The 15583-nt window shown below is 41.8% G+C and overlaps 1 protein-coding gene across 1 annotated transcript in view; it reads left to right on the top strand.

Moving 5' to 3' along the window:
- The window catches only part of LOC131537378 (E3 ubiquitin-protein ligase rnf213-alpha-like), an 86483-nt gene that overhangs the window by 55336 nt on the left and 15564 nt on the right, over nucleotides 1-15583 (top strand). Inside the window, 27 exon segments of the mRNA XM_058770749.1 lie at nucleotides 1-2172; nucleotides 2175-3220; nucleotides 3317-3441; nucleotides 3522-3617; nucleotides 3709-3830; nucleotides 3912-4043; nucleotides 4119-4177; nucleotides 4291-4444; nucleotides 4540-4675; nucleotides 4794-4985; nucleotides 5423-5550; nucleotides 5717-5874; nucleotides 5988-6197; nucleotides 6308-6495; nucleotides 6639-6759; nucleotides 6837-6937; nucleotides 7019-7044; nucleotides 7047-7200; nucleotides 7298-7464; nucleotides 7553-7658; nucleotides 7743-7857; nucleotides 9163-9370; nucleotides 9827-10023; nucleotides 10106-10228; nucleotides 10504-10614; nucleotides 14915-15160; nucleotides 15236-15311. The exon segment at nucleotides 1-2172 is cut by the window's left edge and continues 385 nt beyond it. Of these exon segments, the coding sequence (XP_058626732.1) occupies nucleotides 1-2172; nucleotides 2175-3220; nucleotides 3317-3441; nucleotides 3522-3617; nucleotides 3709-3830; nucleotides 3912-4043; nucleotides 4119-4177; nucleotides 4291-4444; nucleotides 4540-4675; nucleotides 4794-4985; nucleotides 5423-5550; nucleotides 5717-5874; nucleotides 5988-6197; nucleotides 6308-6495; nucleotides 6639-6759; nucleotides 6837-6937; nucleotides 7019-7044; nucleotides 7047-7200; nucleotides 7298-7464; nucleotides 7553-7658; nucleotides 7743-7857; nucleotides 9163-9370; nucleotides 9827-10023; nucleotides 10106-10228; nucleotides 10504-10614; nucleotides 14915-15160; nucleotides 15236-15311 (6669 nt within the window).

Raw genomic sequence — 15583 nt, 5'->3', positions numbered from 1 at the left:
TCATAGGTGACATTTTGTTCGGATTTAAAACTTTTGTTGTTGATTTCATGATTCTCATGGCAAAAGATTTTGCCACTCCTTCACTTAGCATCTCTGACCAGAGTCCGGGAAGACTGCAAAGTGTCTTTTCTTCTGCCAATGAAGAGGATCTGGCTCCCTTTAGAATAAGGAAACGATGGGAGTCAGAACCGCATCCATACATTTTCTTCAACGATGACCATGAGTCCATGACATTCATTGGCTTTCATCTTCAGCCAAATGGACAGAAAAGGATTGATGCTATTGATCCATCAACAAAAAGAGTGATCAAGCAGAACATCATGACCAGAGAGCTCTATGAGGGCCTGAAACTACAGGGAGTTCCTTTTAATATTAATTTTGACCAGCTCCCAAGACTTGAGAAAATTGAGAGACTTTCCAGGGTGTTGGGAATACGGTCTCCTACTGACCCAGATGAAACATATGAGCTCACCACAGACAACATGTTGAAAATGCTGGCAATTCACATACGCTTCCGCTGTGGGATTCCTGTAATAATCATGGGTGAGACAGGATGTGGGAAGACCAGACTAATCAAATTCCTTTGCGAGATGCACAGAAGTGGAGTTGCCACTGACAACATGAAACTAGTAAAGGTTCATGGAGGGACAAGTTCAAACATGATTTACACAAAAGTGAGAGAAGCAGAGGACATGGCATTAAAAAACAAGAAGGATCATGGCTTTGACTCTGTTTTGTTTTTTGATGAAGCAAACACAACAGAGGCCATTGGCAGCATTAAGGAAATCCTCTGCGACAACAATGCTGAGGGACAGAATTTGACAAGTGACACTGGCTTGCAAATTATTGCCGCCTGCAACCCATATAGAAAACACACAGATGTAATGATCAAGAGATTGGAGTCGGCTGGTTTGGGATACAGAGTTCGTGCTGAGGAAACAGCCGAAAAACTTGGATCCATTCCACTTCGCCAACTTGTGTACAGAGTGCATGCTTTGCCACCTAGCATGATTCCACTAGTGTGGGACTTTGGACAGCTAAATAACCATACTGAGAAAATGTACATCAAGCAAATAGTTGAAAGAGTAGTTAAAACCCATTCTATTGATTCAAACTACATCACAACCATCACAGATGTTCTCTCAGCCTCACAGATGTATATGCGAACAAGACAGGATGAATGTAGTTTTGTGAGTCTGAGGGATGTAGAGCGTTGCATGCAAGTTTTTGGCTGGTTCTACAAAAACCACCCAATGTTACTCTTAGAGCTTGACCAGTTTGAGAGTATTCAGAGAACACAGAGAAATGAACAACATCAGACGGACACTAATAAAAGAAACCCTGTTCTATGGTCAATACTTATGGCTGTTAGTGTATGTTACCATGCCTGCCTGGAGGACAAAGAGAAATACAGAAAAGAAATTTGTAGGTACCTTCCAGAATGCAGCCCAAAGAAAGTGATGCAGGAGATCTCAGTTATTCAGGATCTTTTTCTGAGTGGAGTTCCATTGGGTGAAACCATTGCCCGAAACAACGCTTTAAAGGAAAATGTCTTTATGATGGTGATTTGCATTGAACTACGTATACCACTTTTTTTGGTTGGAAAACCTGGAAGCTCTAAGTCCTTGTCTAAAACTCTAGTTGCAGATGGAATGCAAGGCCAAGCAGCTCATTCGGATTTGTTTAAAAAGCTAAAGCAAATTCATCTTGTTTCTTTCCAGTGCAGTCCTCATTCTACACCAGATGGGATCATCAACACATTCAAGCAATGTGCCCGTTTTCAGGAAGGCAAGAATCTAAAAGAGTATGTCTCAGTGGTAGTGCTAGATGAGATAGGCTTGGCGGAAGATTCCCAGAAAATGCCCCTGAAAACGTTACATCCTTTGTTGGAAGAGGGATGCACAGATGACCAGACAGGACCCCACAAGAAGGTGGGATTCATTGGCATCTCAAACTGGGCTTTGGATCCAGCCAAGATGAATAGAGGAATATTTGTTTCTCGTGGTGATCCTGATGAAAAGGAACTGATTCAGAGTGCCGAAGGAATTTGTTCCTCGGATCCCATGATCCTTGAAAGGGTGAGAGATTACTTTCAGCCATTTGCCCAGGCTTACCTGAACATCTGCAATGAACAAGGAAAAGGTTTCTTTGGTCTGCGAGACTATTACAGCTTGACAAAATGATGTTTGCTGTAGCCAAAGCTACTGATCAGAAGCCTAATGCAGAGCAGATTGTGAAGGCTGTACTGAGGAACTTCAGTGGCAAAGATAATGTGGATGCTGTCACAGTTTTCACCAGTGAACTAAATATCAAACCCAAACTTGAGAATATCAGTCCCTTTGAGCTTGTAAGAGAGAACATCACAACCATTGGTCAAGATGAGGAGTGCAGATACCTGCTGGTTCTGACCAAAAACTATGCAGCCCTTCGAATTCTTCAGCAAATGTTTTTTACAGACCAGTGCCAACCAGAGATTATCTTTGGTTCAAGCTTTCCAAAAGACCAGGAATATACTCAGATATGCCGCAACATTAACCGTGTCAAGGTTTGTATGGAAACTGGTCAAACCATTTTGCTTCTAAACTTGCAGAACTTGTACGAAAGTTTGTATGATGCTCTCAACCAATATTATGTTTGGCTTGGAGGTCAGAAATATGTGGATTTGGGGCTTGGAACTCACAGAGTCAAATGCAGAGTGCACAGAGATTTCAGGCTCATTGTCATTGAGGAGAAGGATGTTGTGTACAAGCAGTTTCCCATTCCATTGATCAACAGGTTGGAGAAACATTATCTTGACATCAATACCATACTAAAGAGTGAGCAAAAGGACCTTGTTGAGAAGCTTGAGCAGTGGGTTGAAAGCTTCATTGCAGCTAAAAGCAGTCACTCAGTTGCTCCCCAAGCATGGTGCTACCGTCCTGCTGATGCTTTCATTGGCTACCACTCAGACACCTGTGCCTCTGTTGTCCTGCAAGTTACAGAGCAACTCAAAGGGCAAATTTCAGATTCTTTGAAGGGGATTTTAGATGAGGCTAAATTGATCTTTTTGAACTGTGCTACACCAGATGCAGTGGTTAGGCTAGACTGCACTTCCTTCTCCAAAGTAGAAACTGAGCACTTGTCAAGGGTGTACTTTGAAGACCAGAAGCATAGCTCCCTTGCTGACTTCATCCTTTCTCAAACACAGGAAGCAGGGCATAGCCATGCCTTTTTCACAGAGGTAAACATATTGTATTTTAAATATTTTGAGTATTTAACCTTTGTATCTTTGCAAGTTTAGTGCACAAAGTTGTTTCTTGCTTCTTTAATCCTGTAGGTAACTACATTCTCAAGGCTTCTGACCACAGCAGAAACTGAACAGCTACAGAACATAGTTCAAAACACTGAGCTCCTCTCACTACAGCAGTTTGACATGGAAAACTCATTCCTCAAGACAATCAGGTATTGTGCTCAAAACACCACATCATACATATCATAACAACAAAATCATATTTATAATTAATACAATTTTCTGTGTGCAGGAATTATTTGGAAAACACCATTGGAGACAAGATACTTATCATCCAAACCAATTTTGATGAAAGCACCCAAAGTTTAAATTTCATTGCATCTGCAAAGTGAGTTGAATCTGTTTAGTGGCCCAATTTACTTGTTCACTTGTTTACTTGTTAAATCCAATGAAATCAAAATGATTTGATATATTTCCAGGTATGCTTCTCTCAATGAAATCAACAAATTCAGGAAAGAGTCCAATGGAAAGGTTTTTGTGTATTTCATCACTAAGCTACCCAGAATGGATGGAGGAACTTCCTATGTTGGATTTCATGGTGGTAAGACAACTGATTATTTGCATCACTGACCAACATTATGTTTGTTTTAGACAAAATCTCAATAAAGACTCCTTTATTAAGGCCCTTGGAAGTCAGTCCACATTGATGACCTGAGAACATTGAAAGACATCATCTCTGATATAAAAGTCTTGCAGTGTCTGACCATCAGCCAGTTGTTTGAAGAGAAAGCTGAGAAAGCAGATGAGCCTGAAGGTGATGATGATTTATTTTCAGAATATGTCTTTAAAGGAGTGATCAGAATTCTCAAGTCATTTTGATTGCTTACAGCTATGAAGGATGAAGACATGCATACAGAAGAAGAGAAGATGGAACTAGAAGATAATACTGTGGGTCACAACCTCAACAACAGCAATATATTTTCAGTATATTTTTGATACTGTTGTCACCCTGTTGAGTTTAGTAAGCTTCAAAATGTAGTTCTGTTTCTGATGCTCTATAGGGCTTGGAGAATGTTTTAGACACCAATGTGCTGGTTCGTAGCTGTGTTCAGAGTGCAGTTGGCATGCTAAGAGATCAGACAGAGGGAGGCACCCGCAGCACAAAGAGAGTAGAGATTCTTCTATTGCTCTTGGCTGACAATGACACTCTACAAGGTGAGACTTATCACTCTTTCTGTTAGTCTTTTTTTAATAGCCTTGATTAGCCAACGTTTATGTGGTCGCTGAAATTTAAATATTTATGTTACCAGCTGAATTTATCAAAGCTTTAAAGAAACGACTTCATTCTCTATTGATGGCTCATGATGAAAACACAATCTCTGCCAAGAGCTGGGTCTTCAAGGAAGCACTAAATATTGATGCATTGCAAGAGGGTGGAACTTTTAGGTAAGTGTATGAGAGAAGGTGTAAAGTGCGTAAAGGTCTTGAATTGTATATCTTTGTGAAACTATACCCTATACTTAAAAAACTTTACTTTCAGTATTTGTTCATTTCTGTATTTTAGACATGCCCTTTGGAGACGACTTCAAGCAGTAGTAACTCCTTTTTTGGCACAACTTGTTTCAATTATTGACCGTGACTGCAATCTAGACCTCTTGCTGGATAGAAACGCTGATGAATCCTTGAGGAAATTGTGGCTGGACATTTTTGTAGATGTCACATTACTGAATGTTCCTTACACAAGACTGGACAACAAGTGTGTAATTATTTGATTTCAAGATGAATTGTGTAAGCCTTTGGGCCCAAAAGACACTAATGCTTTTAACTACAGAAGCTTGATTTTATTTTATTCCACAATGTGTCAGACAGCAGTTCACAAGGCAAGGCTAATCTGCATTGCAGAGCTAGATACTGTAACTTTTTCTTTCAGGTCAACTGCTGTCATTTCAGAGCAGTAGTTGAAAACAGAATGCTTCTGAGCAAGTTAGTTAGAGCCAGCCTCTTTATGGGTCGCTACCTAAATGATAACATTAACAACTTAAGGTAAATTGTCTGATCACATGGGAAGCAAGAAAACATATTAAGTATACAAAGCATGACCGTACACTGACAAGTGCGTACATGTGCATTGTAAATTTCTTGGCTTTAAAGCAATGTTGTTGTAACTAAACAGAAACATTTGGTCTTTAACAGCTCAGAGAAGACAATCTTGGTTCAGAACTACATTGCAGTTGACAGCAATGTAGGTTGCACCATGCCTTTCAGCTGGAGAATTAAAGACTATCTAGAAGAACTCTTGGTACATACCTTGAAGCAAGAAGGTATATTTACTTAACTGCTATGCTTGCTGTTTGTTGTTGCTCTTGTTGTTTGAGCAATCACACTTAAATCAGTGTGGTTTGTTCTCATAACTTGAGACGGTTATTGCAGGGTTTTACAGTTCTAGGGAAAACATAAACAATAGATGTCCATGCACTTCTTCAACAGGACACTCTCTAGAGCAATTTGAAGAGATTTTTTGGAAGATCCCCTTGGGCAGGTACATCTCTGAAGCAACCCAAAAGATGCAGATGGAGTTTTTCCACAGGTATCTCCAGGATTTCATTTCCATGACCACGAAGGTAACATCAGTGGTGAATATTGAGGTGAGTGTCCGACTCTTTCAGAGTTTTCTACATTTCTATACATCGTCTGCACGTCCAAGCACATATACTTGTTCATGTGTTGATATGTTTGTATATCTGATTTTACTTTTTAGCTCTTATGTGGAGCCCTTATTTGTGGTGTAAATGAGCTTAGAGGTAGTCAGGATGTTCATGAGAATGAAGTCATTTCTCTGCCATGGGTTCATGCTGCCTACCATCACTTCAAGAACCGAATACAGAACCTCTACAGGATGATCAGTATAGAGCCTCAGATTGCTCAGATGCTACTAGATAACAGATGTGCCAGAGAGGGAACAGAACTGGTAAGTGCTTGCGCCTTTTTTTTGGTTTGTTTGCATAATATGAATTACAGTGATTGGATGTGCATGTTTTACTTTGGTTACTTCTTTCTGACAGTCTTTCTGTTTCACAGGTGTTAGATGTGTATGCTGCAGTGGCCTGTATTGAATCCCTGGAGCCCCAGTCTCTAGATGAAGATGTTCAGAGTCTGGCCTGGCTTAGACGTGTTAAAAAGCTACAGGTGCCAGTTGAGCTGGTCTGCTGTAAGGAGAGCCTACGCCACTATGGAGAGAAAGGCAAACAGATTGTCACCAACATCCAGTGAGTTATGAGCTCTAAAATAGATTGTCCTATGGGAAATGTTATTCGTACATTCCTTCATGACAGCACCTACAGCTCTGGGAAAGAAGCCATTCTTCAGTCTTGCAGAAACAGGTTATCTAAATACATTTTCTTTAATTTAGACATGGTTGGCGTCGCATTTACTCTCTGGCCTTGTTTGTGGAGCACATGCTGCTGGGTGTCGAGGATGTGCATTTAAACCTCAGGCCACTGGTTCTTGACCACACTCGACGCCTAGCACAAGTAAGTCAACTTTCAGTCCTTGAAAATAATTTCTTAATTTTTATTTCTGCTCATCAATACTCATCTTTTTACTAAAGGTCCTAGAGAAGGACTCAGACCTCAAAAAGAAGCAGCCGTTTGAGGCAGCGATTACCGTACTCAAAGCTTGCAAAGATGAAGCATCTAAGAGCATTTTAAGGTATGATTTGTTAATAGTTATACTTTTTCATTTGAGGATTTAGTAAGAGGCTTCTATTGAATATTGGTGATTTGTCCCCAGGTTTGTCAATCAGCTTTGTCCAGTGTGCACGGAGATCCGCAGGAGCCTTTGAGTCTGCCCTGTGAGCACGTCTACTGCCTGACCTGTATCAAACAGTGGCTGGTGCCCGGTCAGATGCTCTGTTATTTGTGTCACCATGAAGTGCCTGATGACTTCGAGCTCAAGGCCTCTGAGACAATACGGTAAATCGACTAATTGTCTGGGCTTAATAGTTGTGCTTTATCTCTTTGTTTGCCTCTCTATCAGTCTAAAAGATTATGTGTTTGTTTTGGTCTTTAGGGGTCTCTTCAGTCAAAATGCATTGTTCAGAAAACGATGCAATGCTTTCTTCATTGATTTGGTGTCCACCATGTGCTTCAAGGGCAGCACTCCTCCCAGTGAGGACATCATCCACCATCTGTTGTCCTTCCTGATGGTAGAGTCATGCTCGCTCCCTCAGATTGAAGGTATGTCTGTCTACAAAATATATGTGTGGAGGTCTAGATTTGGATTAGAATGAATAAATGACCAGAATGTTGTGCCTCGTCCTCTCAGGGCAAGACCGCAGGTTCTTGACTAAGGCTCTTTCTCCCTTCGATGACTCTGTGGATAAAACTCCAGTGGTGCGTTCAGTGGTGCTGAAACTCCTGCTGAAGTACAGGTGAGCTCAGGGCTTCTAACAGCTCACACCACAGTCTTCTTACACAGTTATGGATATTATAGTTTTTGTCTTAACCTCTTTCAGCTTTGATGATGTGAAGCACTATCTTCAGCGGCATCTGACAGAAGTTGAGCAAAGCAACATCACTGAGGAGACTGATAAAACCGAGCTTTATTCCTTGTACATAAATTGTTTGGAGGTGTGTATATCGACTCATGTTCGCTAGCCATGTTTTACAGCTTATTTTTAGCAGTTTGCAATTATGAAATATTTTGATGATAAAACTTTACATGTGAGACCCTGTGCCATCTTGACTGAGAGGGCCTCTGCCTTTGTGGAGGCGAATTCTGAAACAAAAGTCCACTGTTTTTTACAGTAACAAATGCAGCTTTCACACACATCTCATCAACAGATAAACTGTGTGCTCTTATTTGTTGTTAATGTTGTGGATATTTCAGCAAAAAGTGGTTTGACCCATTTCAGAGATGCCAAAATTAGAATTTAAAATGGACTGTAAAAAGCTCCCTACAAACTTGTGAGTTTTTTTGACGTCTGTGGTCAGACATAATGAATTTCATGCCGTAGGTAATGTGCATCCTAATTCTTATGAGTTTCCTTATTTCTTATGTCTGACTTGCGTAGAGGGATCAAATTTGACAACATCATTATAGACATCATTAGCAAGGTTTGTCCAAGGCTAACTTGTACAGCTGTTAAACAGTTTACAACAAAAGCAAAATATAGAATCTTCTTCAAAAATATGAGCCATCATTGGAAAAGTGTATTTTTGAGAAATGGTATGCTTATCAAAGGCTGGTTTATACTTATGCCGTCTTTTCTAATGAAGCTGGAAATTTGTCTTGTGTATGAGCTATAATTTGTCTAGATTCCATCTCTGCACTTTCTGTGCTTCTCTAAGCCAACTTCATAAGGTGCATCCTGGGATGCTTTTTGAGAAGTATTGGAGAATTTTATGTGTTTGCTGAAAAATGTAATGTTTTTTTTTTTCTTCACCATGCACTTGGATTCACCTATTTATTTAATAATGATAAGTTAATTGCAATTTTATATTTGTTAGAGAAATACATACATGGGTGAAAATAATATTTTTCTACAAAACCTATTTTCAAGCCGCAGTTAGGTGAAAGTATTTGTTGACTATGTGAACAATGAATTCTATCCAGTATGTCCAAACATTTGACTGGGATTGTAAGTATGTGTTGTAATTATTTGTGCATATTCCTTATATATTTTATCTATTTATTTATGTTTGTTTGTTTGTTTGTTTTTGAGGTTTATGCTTAAAGATGTAAAAATGTAAAGAAAGTAAGTTCTGAAGTAAATGTATTATTAATTAGTATTTACTAATTAATAAAATGTTTTTGTTTTGTTTTCAATGTTTAATTCCTTAAGAAATGGTATTGAATATATGAACTCACATATATGGTACTGTATATATTTAAATCTAGGTTAAAAGTAGAGTAAGTTCCTCCTGTGTTTGCAGGACTCAATGCATGATCGGACACAATGGCACTCTGTGGCGGAGCAGCAAACCTGTTTGCAGGAGGAAACACACTTTCTGCTGGAGTTCCTTCACTCTGATTCTGTGTCTGTGCACACTGCATCTATAGAGCTTCTGCAGCAGGTGGCCAGAGTTCGACTGTGCCTGGATATGGCTGCTGTCCTGCTTGTTAACAGAGTGACTAGTGCTGGTAAATGCTTTATAGTGTTCATTTTATCAGCCAGGTGGCTGACATGATTTAAGATCAGTGCTGTATCAGAATGCTTCCTTTGAAATCATGAAGTTATATCAAAATATAAAGTTTTTGTATAAAAGGTTTTATCTTATGAAAGATAAAAGTTACATAAAAATGTTTAAAAAATTACATTTCACCCAAAAATCCTGTATATTGTGCGTAAAATAGTTAAAGCATATTCCAGGACCGTTAAGAGATTTTGCATAGTGATATTACTTTAATGACAATTCAATGCATTTCCCACCATCAATGAAATATGACCTGGGCAAGTTCATAAATTCAACAAAGAACAACAAAAGCTTATCCCTTGCCAAGAAAGGCTAGAGCACTTTGTGTGAACTGAAACTGAGAAAGTAGTGTGTCACATTTGAAGGTTTACCTTTGATATTGATAATGTTTCTCATGGTTTAGGTGCACAGGGCGATCCTTCGTCTGTTATCCCAAAGTTTTTGAACAGTGTGGCTGATCTATGCTGCCAGAGCAGCAATGACTGGTACAGGGTTTACCTAATCAGAAAGATCTGCTCTCTTAATGGGATTGAATATGTCCAGAAACTTCTGCCACAGGAAGAGTTCAGGTGGCTGTTTCCTCAGAAGATTCGTGAGTTGGTAGGTTTTAGTTGATTTACTTCATAATGCTGACATGAGTCACGAGTATTTGTGCTTTAACTGCTAAATTTGTTACTCTCAGAATCATGATGACAGCCAGATTGACCACTATCTAGCATGTGGACTGGACTACAAAACTATTAGAGATGCAGTAGCCAAAGCCATGATAGATTGCAACATAAATGGAATGCAGAAAGCCATCGAGGTATTGATATACACATTTACACACACACACACACACACACACATGCTGTGTTCCAAAACATAGAGAGCCACGTAGGCCAGAATGCATCTGTATGCCAGTGACCATCAACAGAGTTTCTGTTTCATCACTTGTGCAGTTTCCGTTGAGTTTGGATGCCACATTAGACAGCAGCGAGACTAGGTTTTGGAACAGAGCTATTTTGTCTATGTGGACACTGTAATCAAATGCTTAAATATGCAATCAGTCTGATCTTGCAAAAAAATATTTGTTTAAAGGACTGCGACTGCACACCCATGAAGAAAGCTGTTTATCTGCTAATGGCTTTGTTCAGAGAAGTCACCTCACTGTACAGAAATGGAAACCCCGACTTGCACCCTAAACCTGAGGTAAAAACACAAACATGCTACACAACAAGGCATTTGTGCTTTACAAATCTAAAGTACTGCTACATGATTTTGGAAGAACAGTATGAGTTAATGTTTACATCAAGTAAAAGGGTCATGATTAAAGGGCTCATGACAAATGGAGAACGTCCTTGATATTTTCAAATAAAAAAGGTTCATGTACTATGAAAAAATACTGTAGCTTCTGCAACTCAGATCTTCCTCCCCATTCCAACAAGCATTTAATGCACAGATGAACGCTGGGTTCACAAAATACCCGTTGGGTGATCAGAATTACAGTGACGTAATAAGGAGAAAGCAAGATGTGTACTATTATTGTTACGGGGCTGACGAGACGTGAGACGTGCGGATCCATATGCAGACTTTTATTGGCATAAAATAAAATTTTATTGGAAGCCCCCAAAGAGCGGCTTCCAGATGCTCCAAACAGTCTAATCTAGGAGGGAGGTGGAGCGGAGGCGGAACAGGGGGAGGGATGGAGGGCCAGGTCCATGTGGAGGCGGAGTGGTCTGGAACCGAGGTAGAGCCGGCAGAGCAGGAAACCTGGGCGGAGCTGGCCGGACTGGAGTCCACCAGGGAGGAGTCGACAGACCTGGTGCCCACCAGGGTGGAGCAGACGGAGCTGGAGCTGGAGCCCACCAGGGCAGAGCAGACGGACCCGGAGCCCACCAGGGCAGAGCAGACGGACCCGAAGACCACCACGGTGGAGCAGATAGAGCAGGAGCCCACCACGACGGATCAGGAGCCCACAGCAGAGCCTGGGACCTAGGAAGAACGGAGACAAAAAAAGGAGAGAGAACATACACGGACCCAAGGACCGAGGCAGGGAACACAGAAAGTTCATAATTAGTCCCCATAGCCATGACAGGACAGAACGAGAGTTCATTGATGGCCTCCATAGCCGTGACAGGACAGAACGAGAGTTCATTGACGGCCTCCATAGCCGTGACAGGACAGAACGAGAGTTCATTGACGGATACCGCTGACACCTCTGGAGGTTCTGCAGCAGTTGCCGCCACCTCTGGAGGTTCTACAGCAGTAAACTCAGGACACAAGGAGAGTTTAGTAATGGTCTTTTCGACTGCAACACAACAGGTTGAGAGTACATTACTGAGCGCCACCACCATACAAGGGGCTGAGGTGAGCCCTGCTGCTTCTGGAGGTTCTGCAGCATGTGCCACCACCTCTGGAGAAGCTGTGGCAGCAGTCGCCACCTCAAGACAGTGCTGCAGTGGTGTACGCCGCCCAAACACAACATAAAGCGATCCCCATCATGGGAAGCACTTCAGACAGGGGAATCAGTTCAGGAACAGGAGGGCTAGAGTGAGTGGGTTTGGGGATACCAGCTGTGCGTGCAGACACCAGCGGTGAATCCCTCAGACTGGATATCAGACTGGAATAATGAAAGACTGACCTTGATGATCTGGGTAGGTCAGCGGAGACGTGACCCGACTCTGGAAGGTCAGCGGAGACGTGATGCTGTGACTCTGGACGGTCAGCGGAGACGTGATGCTGTGACTCTGGACGGTCAGCGGAGACGTGATGCTGTGACTCTGGACGGTCAGCGGAGACGTGATGCTGTGACTCTGGACGAACAGCCGTGACTTGCTGTTGTGACTCTGGACGAACAGCCGTGACATGATGCTGTGACTCTGGGCGAGCAGCCGTGACGTGCTGCTGTGACTCTGGGCGAGCAGCCGTGACGTGCTGCTGTGACTCTGGGCGAGCAGCCGTGACGTGCTGCTGTGACTCTGGACGTGCAGCCGTGACGTGACTTGATTTTAGGAGATCAGCTGAGACGTGCTGCTGTGATTCTGGACGAACAGCTGTGACCTGCTGTGACTCTGGATGATCAGCTGAGACGTGACTCGGTTGATGATGACCAACTGTGACTTGGCTTGACTCTCTGACATCAACCGTGATTTGACTTAGTTTGTGAAGATCAGCTTTGACTTGTCTTGACTCGTGAAGATCAGCTTTGACTTGACTTGATTCGTGACGATCTACGGTGACTTGACTTAGCTTGTGAAGACCAGTTGTGACTTGTCTTGACTCATGAAAATCAGCTTTGACTTGATTCATGATGATCAACAGTGACTTGACTTAGTTTGTGAAGATCAGCTTTGACTTGGCTTGGTTCGTGACGATCAACGGTGACTTGACTTAGCTTGTGAAGACCAGCTTCGACTTGTCTTGACTCGTGAAGATCAGCTTTGACTTGACTTGATTCATGATGATCAACGGTGACTTGACTTGGCTTGTTACTTGCAGCAAGAACATGACGGGGTGTTGTTGTGGCCGCCATTTTGTGAACGGGTTCCGCTGGCACCGCCATTTTGTGAGCATGCTCCTGCGCGGTTGTGATCATACAATTGCGTGCGGTGTCGCGTTCCTCCGCGACACCCACAGTCAATAGAGCATAATCCATAAAATCCATTAGAGACGAATGGGGACCTTCAAGGGTTAATACTGATTTGAGTGGCTGGTTAATGCCCTCACAAAAGAAATCAATGAGCACACAGTCCGGCAGATCAGAAAAATATGCAAGCTCTAAGTACTCCTGTATATAATCCTCGAGCGATCGCAAGACCTGCTCGAGGGTCAATAACAGTCTCGCAGTGTCCATACCTGGCCAATGTCCACATCAAAAGCCGCTGGATCCTTGTGTGGCCGAGTATTCTGTTATGGGGCTGACGAGACGTGAGCCGTGCGGATCCATATGCAGACTTTTATTGGCAAGAGAGGTGGTCATAACAGGCAGGGTCAAACAGTGGCAAACAGGTATAACATGGGCGAGACAAAGAGTAAACAGAGACAAGCGTGGGTCGACGATCGGCAAACAGTATCCAAAGGGGCGAGACAGGAGAGGTAATCCAAAACGTCAGCGATAGTCCAGGCAGGGGAAAACACAATCCGACAAAGGCTAGGCTAGGCTAGGCTAGGAAAACTAACGGGGCTCTGTAGGGCAGCAATAATGCATACAATACTCGGCGACGAGGGAGATAAAGTCCAGGGTTTAAATAGATTGTGTGATTTGGTTACAGCTGTGTGCGTGTGATCAGGTGAGCGTGTGATTGGTGAGATGGCTGATGGGAAACGTAGTCCATTGTGATGTGTGGTGTGAAAGTCAATGTGGTGAGTGAGTGACCTCTGGTGGTGAATGAACGGAAGTGCATGGACAGGATTCGTGACAATTATTCCTAAACAGCAGAATAATGGGTGCCGGAGTAAAATGCGGAAAAGTCTGTAAGACCATGTGCTGTTCATGGCTCAATCTTTTCTGAAGATTTTTAGAAATTAATGTCTGGAGTTGATTTTTTAAAACGATCCCTGATAGTTTCAGTCTTATTGCTTCATCAAAAGCTTTATTAAGGCCCCGCCCACTGCACCACTGTTGGGGGTGAGCTGGTTCTGGACTCAGGGGACTTAGTAGACTGGGAGGCAGATATATATGCGGACATGCCATCCTCAAACTTTCCAGTCTGCCCTGAACTGTCTGCCAGCCCTGTCGTTGCCCTGTCTGACGCGCTCCCGGTGTTGGCGGCGCACACTAGCCCTGAGAGCCTCCTCCACCGCTGTCGTCTGGCAGAACCTCAGCCTTTGCCATCTTCTGCCCCTTTTCCGTTCCCTCCGTCACAGACTGTGACAGCGTTAAGCTAACTGAGACTTGTTATAGCACTTGCATGTCATTGCTCTCTTGTTGATTTTGATGGCTTCCATTGTCCTCATTTGTAAGTTGTTTTGGATAAAAGCGTCTCCTAAATGACTAAATGTAAGCGAGCAGTCAAATAATTTATTAATTATGTGTTCCTGTTGTAGCAGTACCCAATCTAAAGTTGAGAATATTCATAATTTGTATTTGTTTATAAATGTTTAATATTGATTTAGTACCTTTATAGGCCTTGGACTTGATTGCTGTAACAAAGTTTGTGTAAAGTATGGTTAGTTTAGTTAAATGCTTGCTAAATACATTACAACAACATGATTTTATTGACTTAACACTTTGTGTACTATATCCTTACAGTATATTCTTTGAATCATATATCAAATCAGTTTTTTCAAGAAAATGCTTGTTCATTAATCAAAACACTGTAATATAAACAGTTCCTTCATATCACTTCGCTTCATTATCTCATATTTCTTGGGATTTTAATATATATTAACATGTATTTAAATATATTTCCATATATTAACAAGCATTGTTTGTTAATGATTTATGTCAAATAAATTGATAAATGTATACCCCTATGCTTGATATTCATGCATTTTTTGTTTTCTATAGCAACGTGCTGTCCTTGAAGATTGTATCAGAACCACAGACGTCTTTGTTAATGATGAAACGAAAGCATTTGCTGAAGCACTGGTGAATGATCATCTGCATGCTCTGCGTGTGCAACCTCAAACAACCGACGACAGTGAGCTTCTCCTGGTGGACGTTACAGTTCACATGGCTGCAGTCCTGTTGTGTGGAAATCAGCTTTTACTGCAGCCTCTGCAGCAGCTGGCACTGTCCCCAAACAATATGACGGTATGAACCCTTCGTGCTTCAAATGGTGAATAGATTGTGTATGAGTGTAATATTTCCGTCATGTTCTCCTTGCAGGCTTCATTTATCCCAACAATGCCAGATGACATGTTGGCTGCTGCCCAGCAGGTCATGAAAGACGTCCAGTGGTATTGTGAGTGGATTTTGTCAAAAACGATATACACCTGGAGACCCAGTGATTAATGCCTGATCAGAAAGGCCACAATAAATCATGTAACACAACAAGCAGAACTTCATTATCAGAACTGTGATAATATAGGATAATATACTCAATGCTTGTCCGGGGTATTACAAACAAATAAATTAATAAATAGATAAAATCAGAATTTTCAGTTATTTTAGTGTCTTTCAGTTGGGAAAATTAAGACAAAAAGCAAAGTCATTTCAGAGGTTTCATTCATTTAA

This window comes from Onychostoma macrolepis, chromosome 03 (genome assembly GCF_012432095.1).
Source record: "Onychostoma macrolepis isolate SWU-2019 chromosome 03, ASM1243209v1, whole genome shotgun sequence".
Lineage (NCBI taxonomy): Eukaryota > Metazoa > Chordata > Actinopteri > Cypriniformes > Cyprinidae > Onychostoma > Onychostoma macrolepis.
This window is presented reverse-complemented; position numbering and strand designations above follow the sequence as displayed.